Source organism: Bufo gargarizans, chromosome 1 (genome assembly GCF_014858855.1).
Source record: "Bufo gargarizans isolate SCDJY-AF-19 chromosome 1, ASM1485885v1, whole genome shotgun sequence".
NCBI lineage: Eukaryota > Metazoa > Chordata > Amphibia > Anura > Bufonidae > Bufo > Bufo gargarizans.
The window spans coordinates 517,978,688-517,993,061 of NC_058080.1; the positions used below are offsets into that span (position 1 = coordinate 517,978,688).

At 44.2% G+C, this 14,374-nt stretch overlaps 1 protein-coding gene across 3 annotated transcripts in view; it reads left to right on the top strand.

Annotated features, from left to right (window-relative positions):
* Positions 1-14,374, top strand: part of KIAA1671 (KIAA1671 ortholog) — a 173,420-nt gene that overhangs the window by 151,135 nt on the left and 7,911 nt on the right. For all 3 annotated transcript variants that reach the window (XM_044275376.1, XM_044275378.1, XM_044275377.1), the window contains 3 exons: positions 7,886-8,111; positions 8,817-8,988; positions 9,209-9,324. In XM_044275376.1, the coding sequence (XP_044131311.1) occupies positions 7,886-8,111; positions 8,817-8,988; positions 9,209-9,324 (514 nt within the window). The remainder of the gene's footprint in view (positions 1-7,885; positions 8,112-8,816; positions 8,989-9,208; positions 9,325-14,374) is intronic.

A 14,374-nucleotide genomic window follows, 5' to 3' on the forward strand; every position in this document is an offset into this window, starting at 1 on the left:
ATATGGCTGGTGTGTATACTGTAGATCATAGTGCTAATGTACTGTTACAATTAGTATATTTTCTTTTTAGTATATAGTATATACATCTTCTTGAGATGTTATGTGTTGGTGAGCTAAGTGCAGTAATATTACACCATCCGAGCTGTGTTTGAGGCAGGTCACACCAGTTATGTCTCCATGATGAATGAAGTGCAAGTGTAGTGATGTCATGACCAAGCTGCTCAGATGTCCTTGAGTATACTTGTTGTCAAGAGAACAAATATGTATTTCTCCTGAGGCTTAGGTTATATTAACCAATCCTGTCCTTACCTTCATCTTCCCTTCCCCCCTCGTTTTCTTTCCATTTTCTCCTTGTATTGCCTGTCACCCCCTCCTTCACTATTCTCCTCCTAGTCTCCTTTTCTCCTTCATCTTCTAATTGTCTCCTCTAATGCCCTCTCACTTCCACCCCCTCATCCTAACACTTTTGCCTACACCCACCGTATAATTTCCTCTCATCCTTCTCATAAATGATGACATACATCGTCCTGCTTTCTCCTGCACTAGAATAGGGTAGCCATGTATGATAGGCCTTGTAAAATGACTATTAAATAATCTCAAAAAGAAGGGACTTATTTTTGTATGTACCATTTCTACAGTCATCTGTACTACCCACACCCATGAAGTCTATGCCAGGTACGTATGAGTGGGAATAGATTTCATTTTAGGCGCCCGAACTGCCAGAGGATGCGCCTGATTTATGACTAGGCCTGATCCTCGTCATAAATTAAGTGTATCCTTTGGTGGCACATGGAAATGCCAGTCTTTGATAAATTTCCTGCATAGTCCGTATTTTTGTTCCACTTTTCATGGATCAAAGCTATTTATCTGTTCCATGTAAGCCAACATTTACTATAGCCAAGCCATACTTGCACCTGAACATCATTAATTGCTAACATACCTGATTATAGGTGGGTGATAAGGTTAAGGCTGCTGAGCTAATAGTCTATAATTGCTTGGCTGTTCTCCGAACTCCATAGAAATTAATGGAGCATGCTGGGAGTCGTAGTTTCACCACAGCTGGAGTGTCGGAGGTTAGCCATCACTATGGTCTCTCTGCTCACCAGACAACACAATGATTTGACCGTGGACCGGGACATGATGTGGTGTCATATACCGAAATGTATGTATCAGTGGAGATCCCCAGAGCAGACGGGAAATAGGGATGTTAAGGAAGAAAATAGGAGAATTCCTGTAAAAAAGGAAAATAGATAAAACCCAGTTGAGAGTTCTAGTCGATATTGTTGGTTAGGATTGGAGGTGGAAGTTGTATATTACTGATTATTATCAGAGGAAAAGCGTCTGTGTGAGGTCTGTCTGTGTTCTCTGCCTGCCTTCCATATTGACTTCTTGCCCTCCCTCCCGCACCATTTCTCCTCATGGTTACATTTTCCGTTGTTAAGCATATCCCCTGTGGTGGACCTCCATGCTTAATTCTAAGGGGCTCTTCTCCTCTCATTTATAATGTACATGAAAACAAACCTGATTCTCCTTTCTTAAACTTGTACATTTAACAGATGGGCACGTTTCTTTATACGCTTGTGTAACAAAACCTTTTTTTTTTCTTTCACATTTTTTTTTTTTATACTTCCCCTGGCTTTAAATGAAGCAAGCTGATAAGTTTAATGTATGGAAACCTAATGCTTTACATAATGCTTTTTTCATCTGGTTCCCAGAAACTGTAGTGTTAGAAAACCTACCATATATGCCGGCGTATAAGACTACTTTCTAACACCAGAAATCATTTTCTAAAGTCGGGGGTCGTCTTATACGCCGGGTATTAGGCAGCACAGGGGAGAAGGAAGCAGTCTCTCCCTCCCCCCTGTGCTGCCCGCTGCCACCAATGATGAGAGAGGGGCGGAGGAGGGGCCTGTGGTTTGTTTATTTATAGCAAAAAAAAAAACAACGATTTTATAGATATACAAATTACCAGTACCGGTACCTTTGTGCCCAAGGGGCTGTTGCCGTTTTGTGCCCAGCAGCGCCCCGAATACTGGATCCCAGCGCCGCACCTCTCTTAATTTATTCACTGCACTTCCGTTTTTTCTCTTCTGAAGCCGCTCGTAATCGCATGCCGCATGCGCAGTTAGTTGGAGCACTCGCTCATTCTTGCTGTGAGGTCGGAGGGAATAGAGGAGACAGCGCCAACTAACTGCTCATGCGCTAGATTACGAGCGGCTTTAGAAGATAAAAAAAGCAAAGTGCAGTGAATAAATTAAGAGAGTGGCAGCGCTGGGATCCAGGATTCGGGGCGCGGCTGGGCACAAAACGGCGGAGGGAACGCCCCCTTGGGCACAAAGGTACTGGAAATTTGCATATCTATAAAATCGCTTTTTTGCAATAAATACGGTAAACCACAGGTGGAGTTAACAAAAGTACAGTATGTTTTTTTTATTACAACAATGAGATTCTGGGTAACTCATTTAACCCAGTGTAATTGCTGGGCTCCGATGGCAGCCAGGATGCCATGGCAGCCAGGATGCTACTGAAGCCCTGGCTGCCATGGTCAATTCCCTAGACTGGAGAAGATCGTTTTTGAGACAGGGAGGGCTGGGCATTTCAATTAAAATTACCATATTGAAATCAAATCGGGTGTTTTAAAATTTTTATTTAGTGTGCGTTGGAAGAGGGGTAGTCTTATACGGCGAGTATAGCCCAAACCCTATATTTCAAATGGAAAAGTTGGGGGTCAATTTATACGCCCAGTCGTCTTATACGCCGGCATATACGGTGTATATATATGTCAAATATTAGTTTTTTGCAAGACATCAGAGCCTGGTATGCTGTACTATTCTGTCCTTTCAGAAACCAGATAGAAATACAAATCTAGTCATAAGTATACACATTTGTGAGGTCATATATCAAACTGGTGTAAAATAGAACTGGCTTACTTTCCCATAGCAACCAATCAGATCCCACCTTTCATTTTCCAAAATGAAAGGGGAAATATGATTGGTTGCTATGGGCAACTTTAAGCCAGTTCTATTTTACACCAGTTTGATAAATGACCCCATTGGAATGTGTTTTTTCTGTTATAGTCTATGGGCATGTCAAGTTATACACGACAATATATTTTTATTGCATTCAAATGCATATGCTCAACCTAAATCAAAATCGAGATGTGAACAGCTGTAATTGTGCCATTTCTGAGGCCTCATGCACACGGGCATTGCCCGGCCATTCCGTTCATGGGGATTGCAATTTACAGTCCCCAATGCACGGGCACTATCCCTGCAGCTGCCACGGACGGATCCAGACCCATTTAACCTGAATAGGTCCGTGATCCGTCCTCACCGCAAAAAAAATAGAACATGTTCTATTTTTTTGCAGTGTGGAGGCACAGAGAGAAACCACACGGAAGCCCTCCGTAGTGCTTCTGTGGAGTTCCACACCGTACCTTCTGGATAGCGGACCCATTCAAGTGAATGGGTCAACCTCCGTGATGTGGTGAGCACACAGCCGTTACCCGCATATTGCGGGCCACAATATGGGCACGACGGGGCAGTGGCCTTAGGCCTCATGCATACGACCGTTCCGTTTTTGCAGTCCGCAAACCGCGGATCCGCAAAAAACGGAAGCCGCTCATGTGCATTCCGCCATTTTTCGGAACGGAACGGGCGGCCCATTGTAGAAATGCCTATTCTTGTTCGCAAAACGAGCAAGAATAGGACATGCTATATTTTATTTTTTTGCGGGGCCACGGAACGGAGCAACGGACCACAACAACCTAAACCTAAACAGCCTAAACCTGTGGCGTATGTGCTTTGAATTGAAGCATCAGATATGTTTGTCACAAAGGCTAATTGCACGTGCCAAGTTTCCAGTATTCTGTTCCGGCATAATAAAGGAACCGCTGCCCAAGGGAACCCATTCACCATAATGGGGTCTGTCGGGTGTCCAGTGTGAGTGCCGGCATTTTGCCGGACAAAATACTGCTGCATGCAGCGGTACTTCTTCCTTCTTTTGTGCCGGAATCTGCCACGGAGGTTCCTGCAAAAATCTTCACTGCAGATGTCAACCTGGACTAAGAGATTAGACCCTTGACGGCACGGACATAGTTATAGTCGTTAGCTGTATCCGGTGTCTCACATTTGGCGGGTATGTGACATGTGTGATAAGGTTGCTGCCTAATAGCCGTGGGCACTGCCCCGATCAAAGCTCCGCAGCTTCACTCTGCTCCACCCTAGATCTTTGGAGAATCCGCCCTGCAGAGTGCTTATTGAACTAGTCCTTAATAATTTAGTGATAAAGGAATGCTCTAGAATATTTGATAGCTTCCTTCAGGCTTGGCACAGTACATCGAAGCCTGTTTAGTCTGCCCACATAGAATAATGGCATTGTTACTGTGCTGCCGGAGTGACTACATGCTTATAAATAGGCCCGTGACACCCATACGGCAGGGAATAAGCGCCACGTGACGTGTGCCTCCCTACCCGTAACTCACTGCTCCGTCCAAATATTTACAGGCAGAGGAGCCTCACAGATCTACTTCCCTAGTAGGACAGCGACAAAGAGGAAGGAGTCAGTCCTGAAAAAGAGCAGCTTATCTCATCATCCTTGTTTATGGCATCAGTCATGGCAGAATTCCTGTCAGGCACTAGTGCTTACAGCCTGCAGATTGTGTGGTGGGGACAGTGTCACAGACGAAGGAGGAGACACGGCTTTCCAAGATTCAGCATATTAATGAGATTGTATTCTTCGTAGCACCTTCAGTCGATATGTCTAATCTGGTCTATTTTGGTTAAACCTCTATAATCCCTGTAGCCAGGGGCCTCTAACGCAGGATAGATTTACTGTTACCTCCTGCGGGGTGCATTGATAATCCGAGTATAATGCCATACATGCCCGTCTTAAGTGTTTTCAGAGGGCACCATCGTTTCTCATGTTAGAGGAGGGTTGTTCTCTGCTCTGTTGTACTACTGTATATTTGTGCTACTAGGGATCTACAGTATAAAATCTCCATATCCTTTAGATGGGAATTGAGTGATGATTAAAAAAATACATAAATAAATGACTAATTGTTTGCAATGGCTGACACCCAACAGCGAAGGTAGTCGTTGTATTTTTTTTGTCCCCTTAATATGTGCACACTATTGTGTAGTGTCACCCTTATAAAGAGAAACCCTTTCAACCATATTTCAATTTAGACTAAAATGTGTATGTGTGTTCGTAATCTTTCACCAGGAGATTGTTCAATGGTTGTTCAAAACCATCAACCTGTTTCTGTCAAGGTGTTGGCCACCTTAAAGGGGTTGTCCAACTTTTTACAAGTAGTATGCCTATCTTAGGCCATCACTATCTGCTCAGCAGGTGCCCGACAGTTGTTCTGCAGTAGCTGAAGTGCTGGGACTCTGTACTAGAACCACACAGCTCTTACCCACATTGGGCAGTGCTGTGTAGTTATTGCAGAACAGCCCAATGACAGGACTCCCTAATGAGATATTGATATGCATCCAGGGCTGACTTTAGGTGTTCAGGCGCCCTGTGCGAGCTAATCTTGTGCCCCCCCAGTTCACCTAAACATACACAGAGAGGAAAACAATCTTTGTAGCAAACAGTTTTTTTTTTATTACAGATAATTTAAGTGCAAGTGCAAACAAGTACAATCATACCCAGTGTCACCCATACCCAGTCTCCTGCCCCCCTTAATCATACCCTGTCAACTTTACCCAGTCCCCTGCCCTCCTTAATCGTACCCAGTGTCACCCTTATCCAGTCCCCTGCCCCCTTAATCATACCCAGTGTCACCCATACCCAGTCCCCTGCCCCCCTTAATCATACCCTGTCAACTTTACCCAGTCCTCTGCCCTCCTTAATCATACCCAGTGTCACCCTTATCCAGTCCTCTGCCCCCTTAATCATACCCAGTGTCACCCAGAGCCAGTCCCCTGCCCCCTTAATCATACCCTGTCACCTTTACCCAGTCCCCTGCCCTTCTTAATCATACCCAGTGTCACCCTTATCCAGTCCTCTGCCCCCTTAATCATACCCAGTGTCACCCTTATCCAGTCCTCTGCCCCCTTAATCATACCCAGTGTCACCCAGAGCCAGTCCCCTGCCCCCTTAATCATACCCTGTCACCTTTACCCAGTCCCCTGCCCTTCTTAATCATACCCAGTGTCACCCTTATCCAGTCCTCTGCCCCCTTAATCATACCCAGTGTCTGTCACCCTTATCCAGTTCCCTGCTCCCTTTTATTAGACCCTGCCCCCATTTAATGAAAGATATTTGGTAAAAAAATAAAAATAAAAAAAACTATAAGTATAGGTACTCACTATTTGAAGTCCTTTACTCCCTCCCTGTCTGCAGCCACCGGCCGCCGCCCTCACACATTGAGCGGATCCTTCTGTGGCTCTCTGTGAAGGCGCAGCACTTGGACGCTGCGCCTGCACCTCTAAGCTCCTCCTCCACGCTCTGGAACCTGACCTGGCAGCTGCAGCGGCTCAGCTCGCCAGGTTTGCCTCACACAGTCTCGGGCCGGCCTGCTGTAAGAGACCGACTGCGAGCTGTGTCGGCCGCCCGTCGCCCCTGTTGCCATGGCGGCCCTGTCTGCTTCACTGGTAAGGGGTTGGATAACCCCTTTAAGATTGCTAATTGGATGTGTACCATATTTTTCGCTCTATAAGACGCACCTCCCATAAGATGCACCTGTATTTTAAAGGAGGAAAATAGGAAAAAAATAAATACATTTTTCATCAGACCTCAACACAACACCGGTAAAAGGTATTAACAGCTATTAACTTGCAAACAATGAATAGTCAAACGGGCACTCGCAGGAGATCAAGGTCTCCTGCACCAAACACATTCATCATGCCTCTACTTACACATGAATATTTAGGGCCCATGCACACGACTGAATCCATTTTGCGGTCCGCAAATCCGCAAAATATGGATTCGGTTCATGTTACACCTGCATTTTCAGTGGACCCATTGAAGTCAATGGTTCACATTTTCCCGACAAGTATAGGACATGTTCTAGCCTTTTTCAGAATAGATATGCAGATGCGGAAAGCACGAGGATCATCTGTATGTCTGTTCCCCAAAAAGACAGACTGTCTGCAAAATGTGAACCATGGACCTATTGTAAACAATGGGATCGCAAGTAAAATGCGCACAGCACAGGGGCCGCATCCATATTTTGGGGATATGTGTTTGCTGGACTTCAAAACAGATACGGTTGTGTGCATGAGGCCTAACCGATACACTCCTCCTTGGTGCATGCATGGCCCACTGGTCTTCACAGACAGTCTGAAGGTCAGGGCTGGTGATACTTTAACAAGGAGAGTAGGGATTGGCTGACTCAAATCCCTACTCTCTCTCTTTAGTGCCCTGCCTTGTGCAAGGCCTCTCTCCCTCTCCTGCTGACTTCCTAAATGCCTGCAAAAATTGCAAAAAAAATCAAAAAAAAATCTTTGGACACGATGGACCACATAAAAAAATAAAAAAAAACACCCGTTATTTGTGGACTGTCTATGGTTTTACAGACGGCTGGCAACACTGATGCCGTGTAGTGTAACCCTTCTCTCCTTTTGAGAAATGTGTTTCCTACACCAGCCCCGCCATTATTTCCCTCTGCTTAGATCAATGAGAAAACGGAAAATTGTCCTCATAAACACTGCGGCTTCCTGTATCTCGGCTGGTTGCTCTTGCATAGTACGGAGACCATTCACTATATTCGTGTGACTTGGCTGCCCTCTGCTGTTTCCTAAATGTATTTTTTTTCTTTTGCATTAGCTGCTATGTCCAACTAACCAAAACGGCGTAATTATTTCAAAGGACTGTACCATATTCTACCGCATTTGTACAAAGCTTACTGTACTAAGAATATTTACCTATTCTGTTTCAGCTTTGTGCAAGAATCTTCGTCATACGATAACATCAGCGGCCGCAAACAGCAGTCACACAGCCGCCTGTCCTCTCTGTCCCACACTGAGACTGACCAGCATGATTCCATCACTGAAGCTCGTGAAGGGAGTCTGGATAGATCCAGCATGGATTTTGACTCCACCGACGGCACAGCAAGCACCCCATCTTTTCATGAAGCCAAAGCAGTTGATTTCTCTTTCGTGGATGTAAGGAATCTTTGTAATTGATGTTAAAATTAGACTGTTCTGAAAGCAACAACCTTTTCAAATGTACTTATTTTAACAATAATGACCTAGACCTGGAGGCTATCAACCTAACTTGACCCAGGTTTGGAGTGAAATTAAAATATCACTTTTATTGATACAGTTTAAAACTGCTGTAAGTCTGGACACAGATTTAAAAACCTTGTTTGCCACTCCTGTGTATATCTGGACAGTCTGCCTTAAGAGTGGCGGATATGTGCGCATATTTTTAACACCCCTCTTCTTATCTCATTCAGTATAAAGTTGGCCATGGTCATTTTCAGTCACAACTGAAAACATAACATACCCCTTGAAAAGCAACCTGTCGCATCCATTAGAGTGTTGGCTGTCCTCATAGACATTTGATTGTTGCTATGAAAACGGCCTGTGGCCACCTATATTTGAAAGCCAGTCACATTGCATTCATTATTCAGTAAATAATTCTTGGAGGGTTAGCCAGCAGTATGCTAATGTGTATGGGGGGCATTAGGCTGACCTAGCGGGGGCTTGGACAGTGCCGTAATCAGTGTTTGTAATAATCATCTGATGTACTGGACCTAACACAAAGCAACTGTTACCTTGATCCATATACATCCCTTTTTTATGGTTAGTAGATAGATAAATATTGATGCAGGACAATTGCAGTTGAAACTCTTGTTTCCTTCACAGCAAACTTCGGTCTTAGATTCCACAGCACTCAAGAACAGGGTTCAGCTAAGTCGGAAGAGCCAGCGTCGTGCACCTAGCCAGTCACAGCGCAGAAGTCGACTTTTGGTGTCCAGTAGCCAACTTGCAGTGATAGAAGATACAGACAGTCCTTGGATGTTCACTGATTCTACAGGTAACCGTGTTCTAGATATGACCATTGACTCTGCTTGACTGGAAATGTGGAGTATTGTAGGGGCTGGTAAACTGGGAAATAGTACTGTGCCTAGTGGGGTTATTGCACTTCCTGCACTTGGCATTGTACAATGTAGCAGGGTTTTTTTGCTTTCTCTACAGTATATTACTGGGCACATTTTAGAAATATTTCTATGATTATTCTGTGTCTGGTATTTTAGAAGACAAACCGGAGAAAAAGGATGAGGTTGATGGGGAAGAAGAAAAACCTCAAAGGTCTTCACTTCCATCCCAGAGGATGCCGATGTTTCCCGGAATGGACCACTCCACTCTGATGGTAAATGAGTCAGGACTTTTTCCTTTATTGGCATCTATGCTTGGTATAGCTTCTACAAACTCCTTTTACATTGTCCGATGATCCACCAAATGATAATTAAGGCTACTTTCAAACCAGCGTTTTTGCTGGATCCGTCATGGATCAGCAAAAATGCTTCCGTCATAATAATACAACCGTCTGCATCCGTTCTGATCGGATCTGGTTGTATTATGTCTAACACAGCCAAGACGGTTCCGTCTCTAAAACCATTGTAAGTCAATGGGGCCGGATCCGTATTCTTTTGTGTCCAAGAAAACGGATTCCCCCCCCCCCATTGACTTACATTGTGTGTCATGACGGATCCGTCTTGCTCCGCACCACATCGCGGACAGAAAAACGCTGCTTGCAGCGTTATTCTGTCCGCGATGGGGACACAACCAAACGGAACAGAATACATTCTGGTGCCCTCCATTCTCTTCATTTCAGTTTTTTTTCCCCGTTGACAATAAATGGGGACATAACGCAAGTGTTTTCCCCCGCTTTTGAGATCCTTTGACGGATCTTAATAGCGGAAAGGGAAAGCGCAGATGTGAAAGTAGCCTTATAAGAGCGCTCGTTCCCAATCATTAGTGAATTGATAAGGTCGTTTAAGAAAACATAAAAATTATCACACTACATCTTCCGTTGTAAACAGGAATGTGCTGTCGACAATATGCAAACTGAATGAGGGCAGATTTTAGAAATGATTGTTCGTCCCCCTTTCGATGGACTGGTTATATTCTTGATCAGAGCTCATTCCAGGCTGAAATCTGCTGAAAAACAAGCGTATTTGATTTCACAGCCACCGTTATTTTGACTGACTTTACACATTAACAAATCACGTTACAGTAATGCAAAAATTATATTAAAGTGTCTCCCAGCAGCACCACTACTAGTGATGCGACGCATTTTACATTTCCTAGTGAAATCAGTGGGGTGTCCGTTTATTGTATGGCTCTGTAGTGAGAGCCTCTCTTCTCTTATAGAGTATTATTTTTTTATACGTAAGACAGCACCTTTAACCACCTCAGGACCGCCGTACGCAGGATTGCGTCCTGGCGGCGGTCCTGCTCTTCTGGGTGGACGCATATACGCGTCCTCCCGCGAGAGCCGAGATTTCCTGTGAACGCGCGCACACAGGCGCGCGCGCTCACAGGAACGGAAGGTAAGCGAGTGGATCTCCAGCATGCCAGCGGCGATCGTTCGCTGGCAGGCTGGAGATCCGAATTTTTTAACCCCTAACAGGTATATTAGACGCTGTTTTCATAACAGCGTCTAATATACCTCCTACCTGGTCCTCTGGTGGTCCCTTTTGTTAGGATCGACCACCAGAGGACTCAGGTAGGTCAGTACAGTCGCACCCAACACCACACTACACTACACCCCCCCCCCGTCACTTATTAACCCCTTATAAACCCCCGATCACCCATGATCACCCCATATAAACTCCCTGATCACCCCCCTGTCATTGATCACCGCCCTGTCATTGATCACCCCCCTGTCAGGCTCCGTTCAGACGTCCGTATGATTTTTACGGATCCACGGATACATGGATCGGATCCGCAAAAAGCATACGGACGTCTGAATGGAGCCTTACAGGGGGGTGATCAATGACAGGCGGGTGATCACCCATATACACTCCCTGATCACCCCCTGTCATTGATCACCCCCCTGTCACTGATCACCCCCCCTGTAAGGCTCCATTCAGACATCCGCATGATTTTTACGGATCCATGGATACATGGATCGGATCCGCAAAACACATGCGGACGTCTGAATGGAGGGTGATCAATGACAGGCGGGTGATCACCCATATACACTCCCTGATCACCCCCTGTCATTGATAACCCCCCTGTAAGGCTCCATTCAGACGTCCGCATGCGTTCTGTGGATCCGATCCATGGATCCGTAAAAAATCATGCGGATGTCTGAATGGAGCCTTACAGGGGGGGTGATCAGTGACAGGGGGGTGATCACCCTGATCACTCTGATCACCCCCTGTCATTGATAACCCCCCTGTAAGGCTCCATTCAGACGTCCGCATGTGTTTTGTGGATCCGATCCATGTATCCATGGATCCGTAAAAAATCATGCGGATGTCTGAATGGAGCCTTACAGGGGGGGTGATCAGTGACAGGGGGGTGATCACCCTGATCACCCTGATCACCCCCTGTCATTGATCACCCCCCTGTCATTGATCACCCCCCCCCCCCCCCCTGGTAAGGCTCCATTCAGACATTTTTTTTTGGCACAAGTTAGCGGAAATTTTTTGTTTGTTTTTGTTTTTTCTTACAAAGTCTCATATTCTACTAACTTGTGTCAAAAAATAAAATCTCACATGAACTCACCATACCCCTCACGGAATCCAAATGCGTAAACATTTTTAGACATTTATATTCCAGACTTCTCACGCTTTAGGGCCCCTAAAAAGCCAGGGCAGTATAAATACCCCACATGTGACCCCATTTCGGAAAGAAGACACCCCAAGGTATTCCGTGAGGGGCATATTGAGTCCATGAAAGATTGAAATTTTTGTCCTAAGTTAGCGGAAAGTGAGACTTTGTGAGAAAAAAACAACAAAAAAAATCAATATCCGCTAACTTATGCAAAAAAAAAAAAATTCTAGGAACTCGCCATGCCCCTCATTGAATACCTTGGGGTGTCTTCTTTCCAAAGTGGGGTCACATGTGGGGTATTTATACTGCCCTGGCTTTTTAGGGGCCCGAAAGTGTGAGAAGAAGTCTGGGATCCAAATGTCTAAAAATGCCCTCCTAAAAGGAATTTGGGCCCCTTTGCCCACCTTGGCTGCAAAAAAGTGTCACACATGTGGTATCGCCGTACTCAGGAGAAGTTGGGGAATGTGTTTTGGGGTGTCATTTTACATATACCCATGCTGGGTGAGAGAAATATCTTGGTCAAATGCCAACTTTGTATAAAAAAATGGGAAAAGTTGTCTTTTGCCAAGATATTTCTCTCACCCAGCATGGGTATATGTAAAATGACACCCCAAAACACATTCCCCAACTTCTCCTGAGTACGGCGATACCAGATGTGTGACACTTTTATGCTGCCAAGGTGGGCAAAGGGGCACATATTCCAAAGTGCACCTTTCGGATTTCACCGGTAATTTTTTACAGATTTTGATTGCAAAGTACTTCTCACACATATGGGCCCCTAAATTGCCAGGGCAGTATAGCTACGCCACAAGTGACCCCATTTTGGAAAGAAGACACCCCAAGGTATTCCGTGAGGGGCATGGCGAGTTCCTCGAATTTTTTATTTTTTGTCGCAAGTTAGTGGAATATGAGACTTTGTAAGGAAAAAAGAAAAAAAAAGAAAAATCATCATTTTCCGCTAACTTGTGACAAAAAATAAAAAATTCTAGGAACTCGCTGTGCCCCTCACAGAATACCTTGGGGTGTCTTCTTTCCAAAATGGGGTCACTTGTGGCGTAGTTATACTGCCCTGGCAATTTAGGGGCCCAAATGTGTGAGAAGTACCTTGCAATCAAAATGTGTAAAAAATGGCCTGCGAAATCCGAAAGGTGCACTTTGGAATATGTGCCCCTTTGCCCACCTTGGCAGCAAAAAAGTGTGACACATCTGGTATCGCCGTACTCGGGAGAAGTTGGGGAATGTGTTTTGGGGTGTCATTTTACATATACCCATGCTGGATGAGAGAAATATCTTGGCAAAATACAACTTTTCCCATTTTTTTATACAAAGTTGGCATTTGACCAAGATATTTTTCTCACCCAGCATGGGTATATGTAAAATGACACCCCAAAACACATTCCCCAACTTCTCCTGAGTACGGCGATACCAGATGTGTCACACTTTTTTGCTGCCAAGGTGGGCAAAGGGGCACATATTCCAAAGTGCACCTTTTGGATTTCACCGGTCATTTTTTACACATTTTGATTGCAAAGTTCTTCTCACACATTTGGGCCCCTAAATTGCCAGGGCAGTATAACTACCCCACAAGTGACCCCATTTTGGAAAGAAGACACCCCAAGGTATTCTGTGAGGGGCATGGTGAGTTCCTAGAATTTTTTATTTTTTGTCGCAAGTTAGTGGAATATGAGACTTTGTAAGAAAAAATAAAAAAAATAAAATCATCATCATTTTCCGCTAACTTGTGACAAAAAATAAAAAGTTCTATGAACTCACTATGCCCATCAGCGAATACCTTAGGGTGTCTACTTTCCGAAATGGGGTCATTTGTGGGGGTTTTCTACTGTTTGGGCATTGTAGAACCTCAGGAATCATGACAGGTGCTCAGAAAGTCAGAGCTGTTTCAAAAAGCGGAAATTCACATTTTTGTACCATAGTTTGTAAATGCTATAACTTTTACCCAAACCATTTTTTTTTTGCCCAAACATTTTTTTTTTATCAAAGACATGTAGAACAATAAATTTGGCGAAAAATTTATATATGGATGTCGTTTTTTTTGCAAAATTTTTCAGCTGAAAGTGAAAAATGTCATTTTTTTGCAAAAAAATCGTTACATTTTGATTAATAACAAAAAAAGTAAAAATGCCAGCAGCAATGAAATACCACCCAATGAAAGCTCTATTAGTGAGAAGAAAAGGAGGTAAAATTCATTTGGGTGGTAAGTTGCATGACCGAGCAATAAACGGTGAAAGTAGTGTAGTGCCGAAGTGTAAAAAGTGGCCTGGTCATGAAGGGGGTTTCACCTAGTGGGGCTGAAGTGGTTAAAGAGGTCCTACCAGTAGAAATGTATATAGAAGGCCCTTTAGTGTGTATAAAAATGGAAAGGCCTTTTTTAAAATATTTTCAATGTGAAATCTGATCACATCACTCAGTTACAGGCCAAAAATTGATCAGGGATTTAGATGACGTCTTCCGATTTCTGTAAGTGCAATGTTATTATGAGCTTGTGTTTATTGTAATCACCATTCACATCGGTGTACACATGTAAGCTCTCATTATACAGTACAAGCCGGTTTGAACTAAGAGATTTATGTGGCTGATGAATTAAACCTAGTTTTCACACTTAGTAAAAATGATAC